This window comes from Geotrypetes seraphini, chromosome 8 (assembly GCF_902459505.1).
Source record: "Geotrypetes seraphini chromosome 8, aGeoSer1.1, whole genome shotgun sequence".
NCBI lineage: Eukaryota > Metazoa > Chordata > Amphibia > Gymnophiona > Dermophiidae > Geotrypetes > Geotrypetes seraphini.
Window position 1 is genome coordinate 131,341,064 of NC_047091.1, and position 16,310 is coordinate 131,357,373.

General features: G+C 42.9%; 1 protein-coding gene across 3 annotated transcripts in view; it reads left to right on the top strand.

The window, feature by feature from the left end:
* Nucleotides 1-16,310, top strand: part of UPB1 (beta-ureidopropionase 1) — a 50,629-nt gene that overhangs the window by 27,610 nt on the left and 6,709 nt on the right. For 2 of the 3 annotated variants that reach the window (XM_033957025.1, XM_033957024.1), the window contains 5 exons: nt 270-364; nt 1,824-1,985; nt 4,414-4,583; nt 10,563-10,644; nt 14,139-14,181. In XM_033957025.1, the coding sequence (XP_033812916.1) occupies nt 270-364; nt 1,824-1,985; nt 4,414-4,583; nt 10,563-10,644; nt 14,139-14,181 (552 nt within the window). The remainder of the gene's footprint in view (nt 1-269; nt 365-1,823; nt 1,986-4,413; nt 4,584-10,562; nt 10,645-14,138; nt 14,182-16,310) is intronic. The other variant, XM_033957026.1, reaches the window with a different exon arrangement.

A 16,310-nucleotide genomic window follows, 5' to 3' on the forward strand; every position in this document is an offset into this window, starting at 1 on the left:
GGAGCAGTCAATTTTGAATTTGATTGAGGGATGGTATGCCTTGAAAGAAGTGTAAAATTGTTTGAGAGTCTCTTCTCACTCAGTCCAAATCATAAAAATGGTACAGTGTGTGCCAGTAGTTTTTTTTGGGATTTGGTCTGATATTCATGGGCAAGTCCTCATGGCAGAATTTGGAAATTGCATTTAAATGTTCTCAGGGCTCTGTGCAAATCACCCAGGATTACTATAGTCTTGTTCATTTCTCTTTTTTTTTTGTAATCTTTTTCTAGCTATGCCCTTTGCTTTTTGCACAAGAGAAAAACTTCCTTGGACTGAATTTGCGGAATCAGCTAAGGATGGGCCAACGACCAGGTTTTGCCAGGAGGTAGAGTGTTCGCATGCAAATGTTCAGCTGCTGTAGAGGGAGGGGCGAACCCACCATTCCTGATGGGTGGGGACCTCTGTGTGTTGTATGTGCTTCAGCTACTGACAAATATTGGGCCTTGAACCTGTGATGTGCCACTCTGAGCTAGGGTTACCAGATTTTTTCTAAAAAAGGAAAAAGGACGCATGGTCCCAAACCCAACCCCACATACAGCCTCGCCCTGTTCTACCAACAGCCCCGCCCTGTTCTGCCCCCCCAACCCTGGCCCCACACAGACCTCATCTCTTTGGGGTCGTGCCTGGAGAGAGCATCTGCTCATGGGTAGAAACATAGAAATAGACGGCAGATAAGGGCCACGGCCCATCTAGTCTGCCCACTCCAATGACCCTCCCCTACCTATCTCTGTGAATAGATCCCACGTGTCTATTCCATTTGACCTTAAAATTAGGCACGCTGCTGGCCTCAATGACCTGAAGTGGAAGACAATTCCAGCGATCAACCACTCGATGTCACACAAGCGCATATGTGTATGATGTCATTGCATTAAATCCGTGCATGAGCAGATGCCCTTCAGACACGGCCCCGAGCTTAATGGTTTTCAAAACCCGGACAAACTGCCAGGTTTTGAAAACCCGTCTGGTGCCTGGACAGTCCTCCAAAAAGAGGACATGGCCGGGTAAATCTGGACATCTGAGCATGAAAAGAAACCATTTCCATATTGAAACTCAAATAGTGTGGGGGTGACTCATTGGATTAATGTGGATTTCCGAGAAGGATTTTCTTTACATGCTCATATTAATACAATTACAGAGAGTAAGAACTTCAGTCCTGGTCTGGTTTCAGATTTGGCCAGGTGACATTACTCTGTGTGTTAGTATCATACACTAAACCACAAGGAAACCGGTTACTTTAGCCACAGTGAAAACAGGTGTTCGCAAGGGGGAGGAGAGCCATGTTCATTATCAAATCTTCATTTTAACTTTCTCTAAAACACTACAAGTGCAAATTATTATTTCTGCATCGGCTGACTTCCTATAGGATGTGACTGTCACCACGAGAGGCACATCCTATAGGCCAGGGCTGCCCAAGTCTCGTCCTCGAGATCTACTGGCAGGCCAGGTTTTCTGGATATCCACAGTGAACATGCATGAGAGAGATTTGCATACCAAGAAAGCAGTGCAGGCAAATCTCTCTCATGCATATTCATTGCAGATATCCAGAAAATTTGGCCTGCCATTAGATCTCGAGGAATGGACTTGGGCAGCCCGGCTGTAGGTAGTCAGCTGGCATGGACGACTCTCCTCCTCGCCAGTGTGTCGTGGCACACCTGAAATCTCAGGAAGCACACAGTTTGCGATACACTGATATATGGGCATGTAGCTTCTTTCTGGTGCTTGCAGAAATTTGGGGTTGGAAACAAGCTTTCCTGTAACCTGATTCTATCATGTTTTTTCCTTAGCTGGCCAGGAAGCACAATATGGTGGTAGTGTCCCCTATCCTGGAAAGAGACGAGTTGCATGGAGAGACACTGTGGAATACTGCTGTGATCATTTCAAACTCTGGTACTGTGCTTGGAAAGAGCAGGAAGAACCACATTCCCAGGGTCGGCGATTTCAATGAGGTCAGAGAAGGGTCATAGCTATATGCCTTAGGGTACCTATGCATAGGGCATATTCCAGCGGTTCCTAAATCTGTCCTAGGGGAAACCCCGGCCAGACAGGTTTTCAGGATATCCACAATATGAGATTTTGACCTCTTCCACTACATGCAAATCTCTCTCATGAATATTCATTGTGGGTTCCCCAGGAGAGGTTTGGGAACCAAGGCAAATTACAACCCACTTAACTTTCATTCACAAGGTGCCCATACACCGTATACTGCCTTAGAAGGTCACTAGCTGTGCAGCTGATAGCATGCTGATATAGAAAAATGCGCTGTTACGGCCAACAGTGCGTGTATATTTTGGAAATTAATCCTCGGATTCTGTAAACAGTGCCCATATTTTGGTACCCAAAACTGCATGCAATCCTGAGATCCGCACACAAATAAATTAGTTAATGAGCCATTAACAACCAATTGGCTGTTAATCAATTTTGAATGTTAATGAGCTCTAATTTGTGGATTTGTGTACAGATCTGGCTGCACATGATTCTGTAAAGATCCGCGGCGAAGTACTCTTGAATGCAACCCAGAAAGGGGGGGGGGGGGGGGTTATGGATGGGGCATAGGTGGGTCAAGGGAGGTCCAAAGAAATCTGCAGAGTGTTATAGAATTTAGAGGTAATGTACCCAAGTGGTGTGCCAGGATTTACGCAAACAAAGAATACTTGCCTTGTGAAAGACAAACAAACCAAAACAAAGGAAAAGGCAAGAGAGATGTCCTATTCAACCAAAAAGTAACCTTTATTATAAGTGGAAATTTACTTATAATAAAGGTTACTTTTTGGTTGAATAGAACATCTCGCTTGCCTTTTCCTTTGTTTTGGTTTGTGTGCCAGGATTTACACCAGGTTTGAGTTGGTGTAAGTCCTCACGCCCAAAGTTGGGTGCCGGAATGCGTGCTAACAGTGGTCTGCAGTCAGGACCTTAAGGCGATTCAACTCACCCTGTAAAGGCCCTGAGGGAACTGCTCTGAATTTGATTGGTTGAGCAGGCAATAGGCAGATGCTGCCCACCCAATCAAATTCAGATCTGTACTGTCAGGGCCTTCAGGAGGTTTGGAGAATCCATAGTCCAAGAGCCCTGATTTTTTTTTTTTATTATTTATTTATTTTTATTTTTTTTTGGTGGGGGGAATACTTTGTGTTTGATGCAGTTTGACTGGTTGAGCAGGCTGCCTACTCAATAAATCAAACTGCATTAAGCAAAACGTAAACAAAAGAATAAAAAAGTAGGACTGTAGAGCTGGGGATTCACTGAATTCCCTGAAAGATCTCACTACATGCCACTGCGTGCTAAGAGCTATTCTAAAAAGAGCACTTAGCCAGGAATGCTCTCTATAGAATAACGTTGAGTGTGAATTTTTCCCAGCGCCTACTTTTTGGCACCATTTACTGATTAATGTTTGAGTATACTTTCCAAACATCCACCCCTCTTGCCTCCTCCCCAGTGTATCTTCTATAACCAAGTTCATTATACGCACTTTCAGGTGAATACAGATCTACTCATTCTGATTCTGTAAATCTATGTAACGCCATATAATTATGCATATTGTCCAAACTTACTCCTCCTTTATGTACAAGGACAGCAAAGCAGTTAACCTGATTTATTGTAACAACTCACTGTGCAAATTCCCAATCTGTATTAGAAAAACAAAGAAGAGGGAAGTAGAGCTGGTGAGACTGTCTTGCACCCTCCTGCCCAGTCACTAGGGACTGCACAGCAGGGACATTCTGACAGCATAGAAGGGCAGAGTGGGGAGCAGCAGTAAAGGAGGCCTGCAGCGTGGGCACTTACCGAGGACACACTGCTGAAATCATATTGTTCTGCAGTGGCGTAGTTACGGGTGGGCCTGGGTGAGCACAGGCCCATCCATTATTGGCTCAGGCCCACCCAAGACAATTCACCAGTTGCCGCCTTTCTGTCTCCCACATATGCCGCCGCTCGTCATCTCACAGCTTGCCAACTCCCCTCTATCTCTAAATCTCCCCTTCCCAGTGTACCTCATCACCATTGCAGACAGGAACATTGATGCACATCCGCCGCCTGTGCCAGTCCCTCTGATGTGCCCCACCCATGCTGACATCGCTTCTTGTTTTCTGTCTGGTGGGACACAGCAGAGGGAAGCCTGCAAAGCTGGCTCAAGTAGCGGATGTATGTTGCTGCCACCACCCAGTAGCTGAGATACATTGGGAGGGGGAGGAGGGTAGTTACCAGGCTGCGGGCAGGGAGTGGCAAATTCCAGATCCAAGGGCAGAAGGAGAGGGAGCAAGATACGGAATAAAATATGTGGCGGTGTAGTTTCGGAAGGCCCACCCAATGTAACAGGCCTGGCTACATTACTGTTGTTACATAAGAGTTACTGAGGATTCTGGGGATGTTCTTTTCTAGTCCACATACTACATGGAAGGAAACACAGGCCACAGGGTGTTCCAGACTGCATTTGGAAGGATTGCTGTGAACATCTGCTATGGCCGCCACCATCCTTTGAACTGGCTCTTGTATAGTTTGAATGGAGCAGAGATTATCTTTAATCCTTCAGCCACCACAGGAGAACTCAGGTAATAAAGCTGACACTTCTGCTTTTCCATGCGTATTAACCTCTTCAGCGCTAGGTTCAACTTGTCGCTTAGCCATAAGCTCCAGGTGGAATGTTTCCTAAATTGCCTTTTCTTTTAAATACTAGTATATCAGTTCCCTTGAAGTGAAGGGTTCCAAGGGGACAGAGTCACTTTGAGGCTTCTCATCTAGTGGGACTGGGTTTGATTGCGTGTTTGGGTGGGACGGACAGTAAGGTGGATATGTAGGGGGCATTTTATAATGGGGGGTTATTGAAATAGCAACATAGATGTCTAAGTGGCTTTCGAAAGTAGGTTCCTACAATAAATCCTAAAATCGCACAAAAAGCTCTTACAGTTTACACCTGTTCTGAAGGCATAAATGTCTGCATACAGTAAATTCCCCAAATTCTACCTATGGCGCTTTGAGTTGTGTGCACAGATTTAGGTGCATGCCCAATTCGCATGTGCGACTTAACTGAATAAAGTGCCAGTTAGTACTTAACAAGCATTTATCTGCATTAATTGAATTGAATGTAAATATATGAGGGCCGTTCAAAAAGTATCAGACCTTTATTCATAAAAAAATACTCGTATTCAGAATCAATAATCTTATACTAATCTCCTTCAAAGTAGTCCCCTTGGGCTGTCACACACTTCTTCCAACGGTTCTGCCACTGTCGGAAACAGCGCTGGAACGTCTCTTTTGAGATTGTTTGCAACTGGTCCGTCGCATTCTGCATGATGTCTTCTCTTGACTGAAATCTGGTCCCTTTCAGGGACATTTTCAGCTTGGGGAAAAGCCAGAAGTCAAACGGAGCCATGTCGGGAGCCTGAGGAATTGCAGGTGTGTTGTGTTTGGCCAGGAAACTCCGTATCAAATGTGAAGAATGGGTAGGTGCGTTATCGTGATGGAGCTTCCAATTGCCCGCTGCCCACAGGTCTGGCTGTTTGCATCTCACAGCATTACGAAGGTGACGCATAACCTCTTGATAGTACCCCTTGGTGATGATTGTGCCATGTACTGCGTACTCGTGATAAACCACGCCACTGGAGTCAAAGAAGACGGTCAACATGACTTTGACATTGCTGTGGACCTGCCTTGCTTTCTTTGGCCTCGGGAATGTTGAATGCTTCCATTGTGATGACATCAACTTGATTTCTGGGCCATACCCATGAACCCAGGGCTCATTGCCAGGGATCACTGTTCACAGTCTCCAGCATGTCCTGTGCGATCTCCAAACAGAGTTGCTTCTGTTCGATCGTTAGCAGCTTTGGCACAAACTTCGCTGAAATTCTCCTGAAGACCAAATCTTCAATCAAAGTGGAATAAACGGATCCAACGCTGATGCTCGCCTCGTCTGCAAGTTCTCTAATAGTGATTCGATGATCCTGCATCACCAGGGTCCTCACTTGGTCAATGATGATCTCATTTCTGGATGTTGAGGGCTTCATTGTCCACTGAGGTACAGCCATCTATTAAGTGGTTGTACCACTCCTTTATCTGTGTGGTGTCCATTGCTTCATCCCCGAAGGCCTATTGAATCTTGCGGATGGTTTCCACTTGGGAATCACCAAGCTTTATACAAAATTTAACAGAGTAGCGTTGTTCAACTTTTTCTGTCATTTTGTCAAAAACGAGAATCCAATGGTGCTCACTTACACTTCCTCACTCAACGGTGGTCTGTTGGCGACTGATAACTTCTGTAGGTGGGAAAAAATTCAAGCATGTGCATTAGGGTCGCCTTCATATGTGCACCAAACCACGCATTCCTAGTTTTAATTGTTTACGCAAAAAAAATTACTTTTTGAACAGCCGTCATATGTGCATAAATTTAGATGCAGGATCTGTGCCTAAATTGTATGCATGGCGCCAAAAAGGGCCATGTATGGATGGATTGGGAGCAGTAGTAATAGAATAGGACACTAGTTCTCAAACCTGTTCTGGGGGACCCCCAGCCAATCAGGATCACAAGATATCCCTAATGAATATGCATGAGAGAGATTTGCATATAATGGAGGTGGGAGACATGCAAATCTGGCTCATGCATATTCATTAGAGATATCCTGAAAACTCAACTGGCTAGGGGTCCCCCAGGACAGTTTTGAGAACCACTGGAATAAACATCAAAGGGATACTTGTATAAAAGTTTCTCCTTGTATAAAGGCTTTTCTGGGGGAAAAAGGCCTCTTCTTTAAAATCACATGTTCATATATGTGCATGCAAGCCCATGCCCCTAGAACATCACTTGTACGGTTACCGAGGTATTAGCAGAGGCAGTGATACTTTCTAGACTAACCAGTTCATTGGGGTATGAGCTTTCAAGCACCAGACTTTCTATGTGAGGAAGAGGGACTGGAGCTTGAAAGTTCACGTCTCGTTAAATTGGTCAGCCTTTCAGATACCACCTGCTTTTGTTTCACCACGTCTTTTGCTCCATCTAGTCCCTAATGTATACTCTCGTAGATTATTTTCTGTGTTAGTGGCCGCTTTCACTCCTTTTCAGAGTATCAGCTTGCACTGGGCGGGGATTTTTACCTCACTGCTGACCCTCTCATTGATTGCAAGCCTTCCAAGCCTAGATTGAAAGAGGGTGACCGCAAAAAGGTAAATTTTGTTGCAAATCAGTTGGGCCTTGCAGACTCATTTTTGGTAAGAGTAAATTTGAACATGTGTCTCCATTGCTCAAAGAATTCCATTGGCTTCTAGTTCATCTTAGAATTCCATTTAAGTGCATTTAAGATTCTCTTTGGTATTTTTATCACTCTTGTTCCTTTGGCTTGGAATGTATACAGATCACACCGTGCAAGAAGCTCTCAAAGATTGAAACTTTCCCTTCTTTTAAGGGTAAATCCAAATCTTTCATAAAATTTAGTCAATCTTTCTTTTTCAAACTGATGGAGCTTTGGAATCATTTGCCAAATCCTCTAAGAAGTTTAAATCCTTTTCTTTCATTTTGGAAAGTTTTAAAGACATTTCTGTTTGCTAAACATTTTGGAAATTAGTTATATTTTTACCCAATAGTCTATTCTTTTTTTCTTCTCACTGTTAACCGAGTTGAGCTCCTATCGGTGATGACCCAGTCTATAATCTAAGGTTTAGTTTAGGTGCCCAGAGTAAGGGGTGCCCCTCCCCGCCCCCACCACCATCTGCTCCTTCCCTGCCCTCTCCTGCTGCACGCGTGCGCCACTTTCCCCGTACTTCTATAATGTTCCGGGCTGCTCGCACCAGCGTCGGGTCTTCCTCCGACGTCGCTTCCTAGGCACGGGTCCAGGAAGTGACATCAGAGGAAGAGCTGACGCTGGCACGAGCAGCAGGGTGAGATTGCTGCTCATGCCCAGGACGTTAAAGAGGTGCGGGGGAAGAGAAGGGGCATGCACGCAATAGTGAGGGGGGTAGAGAGGAGGACGGGTGCCCCTGGCAGACTGGCAGGATGGCGCCCGGGGCAGACTGCCCCCCTGCATTTAGTGCACAGGGCACAGAGTTAACCACAGCCACTGTATTACATGCCTGGGTTGATAGCATGGAGGGTCCAAATGACTGTGCATTAAAACACAGTACAGATACCCAGTCCCAGTCCCATTATCCTCAATCAGTACTTTCTCCCGATCCGCTTGTGATCGACACCCTGACACCACCAAATAAACCAGACCTCCTAATCAACAAACAGAACCCCCCCCCAGATCATCATGACAACCTTTTTGATCAACACCCCAAACCTTCAGAGGTTGTGGTAAGAGCGGATAGCGCAACTGGTTTTAAGAAAGGTTTGGACAAGTTCCTGGAGGAAAAGTCCATAGTCTGTTATTGACAAAAACAGGGGGAAGCCACTGCTTGCCCTGGATTGGTAGCATGGAATATTGCTAGTCCTTGGGTTTTGGCCAGGCACTAGTGACCTGGATTGGCCACTGTGAGAACGGGCTATTGGGCTTACTGACCCAGTAAGGCTATTCTTATGTTCTTATGCATTATCTACAAAACTAGAGAATGACACAGGGACAAAATTTTCCCCATCCCCGCAGGAACTCATTTTCCCATACTGTCCCCGCGAGTTATTTCCCTGGTCCTCCAACATTCCAGCAAGCTCCATCCTTATCTGTACAAGCCTCAAACACTTTAAAATCATAAATGTTTGAGGCTTGTGCAGTTAAGGTAGAGCTTACAGGAATGGGACAGGGACAGTGACAAAACTCATGGGGATGGAACGGGGACAAATTTGTCCCCGTGTCATTCTCTATCCAAAACCTGCCCCACCCAACATATAAATCCCCCCTCCCCTGGCTTTAACAACATTAGTGACCATAATTGGTATTAATTTGTACTGTGCATATTCTGCAAAATGTGCAAAGTTTCCATGGACCACTTACTGAATCTACCCCTAAATGCCAGAGAGAACAGTAATGATGATTCTCTGATGCTGGTCTGTATTGTCCCTGGTTAGGTTACATTTTATGCCTGGTGAAAGGATAAGTAAAGAATGCAGTCTCCTCTTCTACAATAGTCACCTTTCTATATCCAATACTTAAACAACTAATGTGTCCATAAGAACATAAGCAATGCCTCTGCTGGGTCAGACCAGAGGTCCATCGTGCCCAGCAGTCCGCACACGCGGTGGCCCAACAGGTCCAGGACCTGTGCAGTAATCCTCTATCTATACCCTTCTATCCCCTTTTCCAGCAGGAAAATGTCCAATCCTTTCTTAAACCCTTGTACTGTACTCTGCCCTATTACGCCCTCTGGAAGCGCATTCCAGGTGTCCACCACTCGTTGGGTAAAGAAGAACTTCCTAGCATTCGTTTTAAATCTGTCCCCTTTCAACTTTTCCAAGTGTCCTCTTGTTCTTTTATTTTTCGAAAGTTTGAAGAATCTGTCCTTCTCTACTCTCTCTATGCCCTTCATGATCTTATAAGTCTCTAACATATTCATATCCCCTCTAAGTCTCCTCTTCTCCAGGGAAAAGAGACCCAGTTTCTCCAATCTCTCAGCGTATGAGAGGTTTTCCATCCCTTTTATCAAGCGTGTCGCTCTCCTCTGAACCCTCTCGAGTAACGCCATATCCTTCCTAAGGTACGGAGACCAATATTGGACGCAGTATTCCAGATGCGGGCGCACCATCGCCCGATACAATGGCAGGATAACTTCTTTTGTCCTTGTTGTAATACCCTTCTTGATTATGCTCATCACTGTCTCATCACCTCTATAGTAGAAATTATTAGAAATTGAAGCCCGTTAAAAATATTGAAGCCCGTTAAAAGTTTCTAATAATTTCTACTATAGAGGTGATGAGACAGTGGACACATTAGTCGTTTAAGTATTGGATGGTGAAAGGATAAAACACATTTTTCTGCTTCTGCCCTACTATACAGAGTTTTTCCTGTTCAGTCATTGAAGGAAAGCTTTGATCTCTCTATCAGTTAGTATTGCTGTATGACCAGATGCTGGCTGGGGCCATTAGTGAGTCAAATAGAGCTACTGATCTCCAGGGCCCTCGTACAGATGTGATCATAGTATTGTTATGCAGCTGTGATTAGGGATGGCTGCGAACCAGTAGCATTCTTTATTTTCTAAAACTGATGATAATCATTTATCATTTGGTTTGTTAATACTCTGTTTCTAATTGATTCTCCTTTGTTCATTTGACCAATTTCTGTATTGTATGCTTTCAACCACCATCAATAAAATAGTTTAAATCTAAACCTAAAAGTAACTTAGAAACTTGGTTATACCATAGAAAGGTGGTATAGCAAATCCATGACCCTCTCAGAAAGCACAACAAAACTCTGAGCCCTGCTTGCTCCTAGAAAAGGGAGGCCAGACGTGTTCTCGGTGGTCAGTTCCCGGCAGTTTCTTCTGTCCTTGGCTTCTAACAAGATGTGGGTTCGAACACATTTGTTCCTCAAGTCACTGGCACCTTGTTTTAGCAAGACTTTGCACCTTTTTGAATCTCCTGAAGTGCCAGTGTTTTTCTTCTGTTTTTACAGTGAATGTATGTGGCCGGTGGAAGCCAGAAATGCAGCAATTGCCAATCACTGCTTCACATGTGCCATAAATCGCGTGGGAACGGTAAGCATTGCATTGATAGCAAGATTGACACCCATCTTTTCCAAGCAGCCGATGGAGTAAAAACATCTAGTAACTTTTGCTTCACTGACATGTTAAAAAGCTGTGCTAGTGCACTGTGTGGAAGGCTAATGATGTGCTAATGTATCTCAAAAAAAGATCACCAAGACACTATGCACTCAAACTGGAGCAGAAATGCAAGCTAAGCTTGGGACACAGTTTTACTACTGTTAATGCATGTGATGGATGTATAGTTAAAAGTGCGCTAACTTTAAACTGAAGAACTTGGGTCCCCCAGGACTTGGAGCCCTAAATTCTTATCCAGCTTTCTGAAAGTACTACTACTATTTATCATTTTTATTATAATAATAATAATAACTTTATTCTTTTATACCGCCATAGCCAAAAGTTCTAGGCGGTTTACACTAAAAAGAGCTGGACAATCAGCGAAATACAATAATACAGTAAAATATACAAATATTTGTAAAATAGAATTTCAATAATAAAACTCACTAAGTAATGTAATGTAATGTAATGTAATTTATTTCTTATATACCGCTACATCCGTTAGGTTCTAAGCGGTTTACAGAAAATATACATTAAGATTAGAAATAAGAAAGGTACTTGGAAAATTCCCTTACTGTCCCGAAGGCTCACAATTTAACTAAAGTACCTGGAGGGTAATAGAGAAGTGAAAAGTAGAGTTAGAGGAAAAATAAAAATAAAATAAACATTTTAACAAGACAGCATTGATCTAAATACTTTGGAAGGTAGAAGAGAGGAGAGAAAGGAATAGAAGCAGAAGGGGGAGCCGTTGAACAGTAGAATTCTGGAGCAATTTAAATGATAGAAATAGAACAAAACAAAGACAAAAGGCAAAACAATAGATAAGATTAAAGATAAATCATAAGCTGGAAAGAAAAATAAAATAAAACTTTGTCTTCAATCCACGGTTTCAGCGTCAGTGATGAAGTGGAGCAAGTAAGTTTAGGAGGAGCGATTGACGTTTCCAGAAAGGGCTTCTTCAGGGAAGAGACTTGGCAGACAGTCCCAGGATGCCTATGTCTCCTCCCCTGCGATGTTCTCCCATCCATGCATTCCCTCCCAGACACACTGCCCGTGCCCCAGCCGCTCCAAAGTGGTCTTAATTAATTTCCGAAAACTGCAATAGCGTGCTGAATACATTCACCTACCCAAGATTGTTGCCTACCAGCTTGAAATGCTAGGGTCCTATCTAAGAAGGTTTTATATCTGCACTCATTAATTTATGGCTAAGCAAATAAGTAGAAGTTAGTGCTTAAAGACGTAGGCAGTGCTAGAGACCAGACGATCCCTTCTCAGAAGAACTTACAATCTAATTTGGACAGACAGGACATATAGGGGTTGGGCAGTTCCTTGCAGAGAGAAGCAACCCTAAATTTAACAGATGGTGACAAAAGTTCTCAGCACATATTTTGTTAAGTTTTGGATGTGAATAATGTGAGCACATGAGCACTTTAAAGCAGTGTGGCATATAAACAAGGACCCTTTGAAAACCAGCTCCAGTCTACTACCTTCAATGAGATCTGTTTATAAGATGGGTCATTGCTTGGGTGAAAACAAAGTTTCCTCATTTGCATAAGCTTTTGCTGATGGTTTTTATGCTTGATGATTGTCCTTTGATATGATGTGGAGAACGAAGAAGAGGGGATACACAAGTAGATGAATATTAAGAGTCAATAAAACAGTTGAAGCAGGCCATTCAGAGTGGGTTCCCCGATTGGTGAAATCTAAAAAATCATTATAGCTTGCAGGTCCTATGCTTCCAGACAGATTTTTTAGGACCTCAGGCTGCCAGGTGGTACAAGTTGTTATCTGAATTCTTGAATAAAAACCCAAAATTTAGTCTTAGAGATATTTGGAGCATCGAGATAAAGCAGTATATTTCTATGTCTCGATGGCCACATATTTGGTCTTGGAGGATGAGATGTACAGCGTCAGCATCTATGAGACAAACCTGTTTTTTCTTGTTACATAGATCTTTTTGGACTCCTGTTTGGTTACAAAAGTTAGACAGTTCTAAATCTAATAGATGCTGGCACTGTCATCTATACATTGGGACATTGGATCATCTATTGTTCTATTGTCCTTTGATACTCAACTTTTGGAAGTCAATATGGGGACAGATTAATCTCATACTGGAATCTACAATTCCATTGACATATGAGGTAGTTATATGTGAAACATTACTGTATATTAAGCCCCCCCATGGATCGCTATAAATGCCGGCCTTTTCTGATTATGATTGGGATAGCTATGCAGCTGATAACTCGTAATTGGAAAGATTGTGATCGACTTAATTTTTCCTTTTGGTGGGCGAGCCTATGTTTAAGCTATAGGTATGCGAAAATGAATGCCAAAATACTAGGGCATTCTAAGATATTTAACTTAGTTTGGGGTCCATTGACGTCATTTGTACAATTGTTATAGTTCTTTTATCCTTCTGTATTGGTATAATTCAGATACATCCAGGGGGGGAGGGAGGGATATATCTTTAGTGTGATTCCTTGATGTAATTGTGGAGTGCGGGTGAGGAGCTTATATTGTTGCATTGCTACTGATTGAATTTAAGTGCTTATTTGTTATTGTTACTGATATAAATATTGTGTTGCACTTTTTGTTAGTAATGGAAAATCAATAAAGATTTAAAAAAAAAGAGTCAATAAAACAATCTTTAAATCAAATATTGGTTGCAGATCTGACACAGTCTGTGTTTCGCCATTAAAGCCTGCCTCAGGGGTACAAAGACATCCAATAGATGTCAGTCATGTACTTTTGGTGATTAGGTTTCAAATGACTCTTTCACGGAGTTGCTGCACTGACATTTTGTGTTAGGAGGGCTTTTACCTTTATGGTATTGCACCTGAGAATCGGATGTCTGAGGCAGGCTTTAATGGCGAAATATGGACTGTATCTGGTCTACAACCAGTATTTGATTTAAAGACTGTTACAGTATATTGACTCTTAATAAATATTCCTCTACTTGTGTATCCCTGGTTGATGTGTACAGTTCCATCCGCACTTCTTCATTCTCTGTTATTTCTTTCCGTTTTTTGCTGCTTACTTTGATATACTGTGTCATTATAGTATGGTTTTATTTATTGTATGTTATATTTCCTGGCCTTTCTAGTCCACTGAGGTGAAATGACTTGTATCAGCACAATAGAAGTTTGATATATATATATATATATATATAGTTGGGGCGTCCTGCTTTTTTAATGGCTTTTTAATTTTTTCAAATAAATTTCCATTTAGTTTCAGTAGTATGGATGTAATTCAGCTCCAGAGCTGCAGTTAAAAACCAGCAGACTGTCTTACTCTGGAGCAATTCTATATGCAAGCCTTTTCCATGTACTGTTTGCACAAAATGTACACCCAGGGCCAGCTCAAAACGTATTCGCTTTAATCATGTTCTCTATGAGGAAAAATATAGTCATTTCCTCCTTTTATTTACACAGGAATACTTCAAGAATGAGTTCACATCAGGGGATGGCAAGGAAGGTAAGAACTTTATTTATAGCTTCCCCTTTTATTAATTGAAGTGTAGGGTGGGGGGATGGAAGGGTTTAATTTCAAATTATCTGAAATTATACTAATATATGAGAGGGAGGGAGGGAGGGATAAATTATATTAAGATTTAATAAATGTATAATTAAAAAGTGATATTAAAGTGGATATGATTGTATTATAACTTGCTTGTTGAAAGTTTAAAAATTAATAAAGAATTATAAAAAAAAAGAACTCTTCCTCAAACTGCGGTCAGCACCTTGGGAGTATTCTACATGTTGCAGTCAAAAATGGGTGCCAGTTTCATTCATTCATGTGTGTAGAGAGGACGATACGGAATTTTTACAAGCACTTTTAGAACTCTGATGAGGCTTCCCAATTGCTTTTAGCTACACTGCGCAAAAGATAAGGCTCCTGAGGCAGGCCATATTAGCCGAAACACGTGCATGTCAAGCCATCGCACAGATTTTCGTGATTGCGGAATGCGCTTCCGGAGGTTGTGATAGGGCAGAGTACACTACGGGGGTTCAAGGAAGGATTGGATAAATTCCTGAACGATAGGGTGATTGAAGGATACAGATAGAGGTAGAGATAGTTTTTAGACAGAGTATGGATAGAAGGATAAAAGGGATTAGAGAAGGATCACATTACAGGTCATGGGCCTGATGGGCCGCCGCGGGTCTGACCCAGCGGAGGCAACTTCTTATGTTCTTAAGTTGCATGCCAACATCACTAAATTTCTCCACTATGGTTTGTTTGTTTGCCAGTTCTGACAACCAACTCTGGGCACCAGACCTTCGCCTACTGAAACCTGGTGCCCAAAGTTGGGTGTGGAAACCCAATATTTATAACTATTTGTAACACTCATGACCTGTCCGTGCTTTTCCCGTGGCCAAACCCCCATTTGGGTTGCAAGCTATGGTATTTGTGCCCAGCATTATAGAATAGCACGCAACCAGATGCACGTGCAATTCCTAATTGGTTTTAATTAACATCAGTTGTTAGCATCTTAGAAGCATGACCATATCCGGTTGAAATATATAGAATCTGGGCATTTGCCTATACACAGTGGATCGGCACATTTTTATTTAAAATTCCCTGCCTCCTGATAGAACTTTAATAGTGGTTCATCCTCAGCTGACGCAGCAAAATTCAGGTCAGAAGAGAAAAGGGAAAAATTGATACAGTACAGATAATATTGGTAAGGAGATGCAGTAAGGGCAAGATTGAACCATAGAGGAAAGTCCACATTTCAAACAGAATGTTAATTTATAATCTAGTGCTGTACGGTTTCTGCTTTAGTAAAGCACAGTTACTTACCGTAACAGGTGTTATCCAGGGACAGCAGGCATATATTCTCACTGATGGGTGACGCAATGACGGAGCCCCGGTACAGACACTTTAAGAACTTGGAACGTTGTTGATGGCCTGCATCACGCATGCACGAGTGCCTTCCCGCCTGACGTAGGCACGTGGTCCTTCAGTTAAGATAAGCCAGCTAAGAAGCCAACCCGGGGAGGAGGGTGGGTTGTGAGAATATCTGTCTGCTGTCCCTGGATAACACCTGTTACGGTAAGTAACTGTGCTTTATCCCAGGACAAGCAGGCATATATTCTCACTGATGGGTGACCTCCAAGCTAACAGAATGGGATGGTGGGAAGGTTGGCCATTAGGAGAATAAATTTTGTAATACAGATTGGCTGAAGAGCCCATCCCACCTGGAGAAAGACGCCAGACAGTAGTGAGAAGTGAAGGTATGAACTGAGGACCAGGTGGCAGCTTTATAGATTTCCTCAATAGGAGTAGATCTGAGGAAAGCCACAGAAGCTGCCATAACTTTATGGGCTGTGATACGTCTCTCCAGAGCCAGTCCGGCCTGAGCATAGCAGAACGAGATGCAGGCAGCGAGCCAGTTGGACATCGGTCTCTTGGAAACAGGATGTCCCAACTTGTTTGGATCAAAAGAGATGAAGAGTTGGGGAGAATGTCTGTGAGGCTTTGTACGATCAAGATAGTAAGCCAAAGCTCGTTAACAGTCCAAAGTATGCAAAGCCGCTTCCCCAGGATGAGAATGAAGAAAAATATGCCACGTGAGCGGGAAGGCAGTGAAAAATTTTCAACAG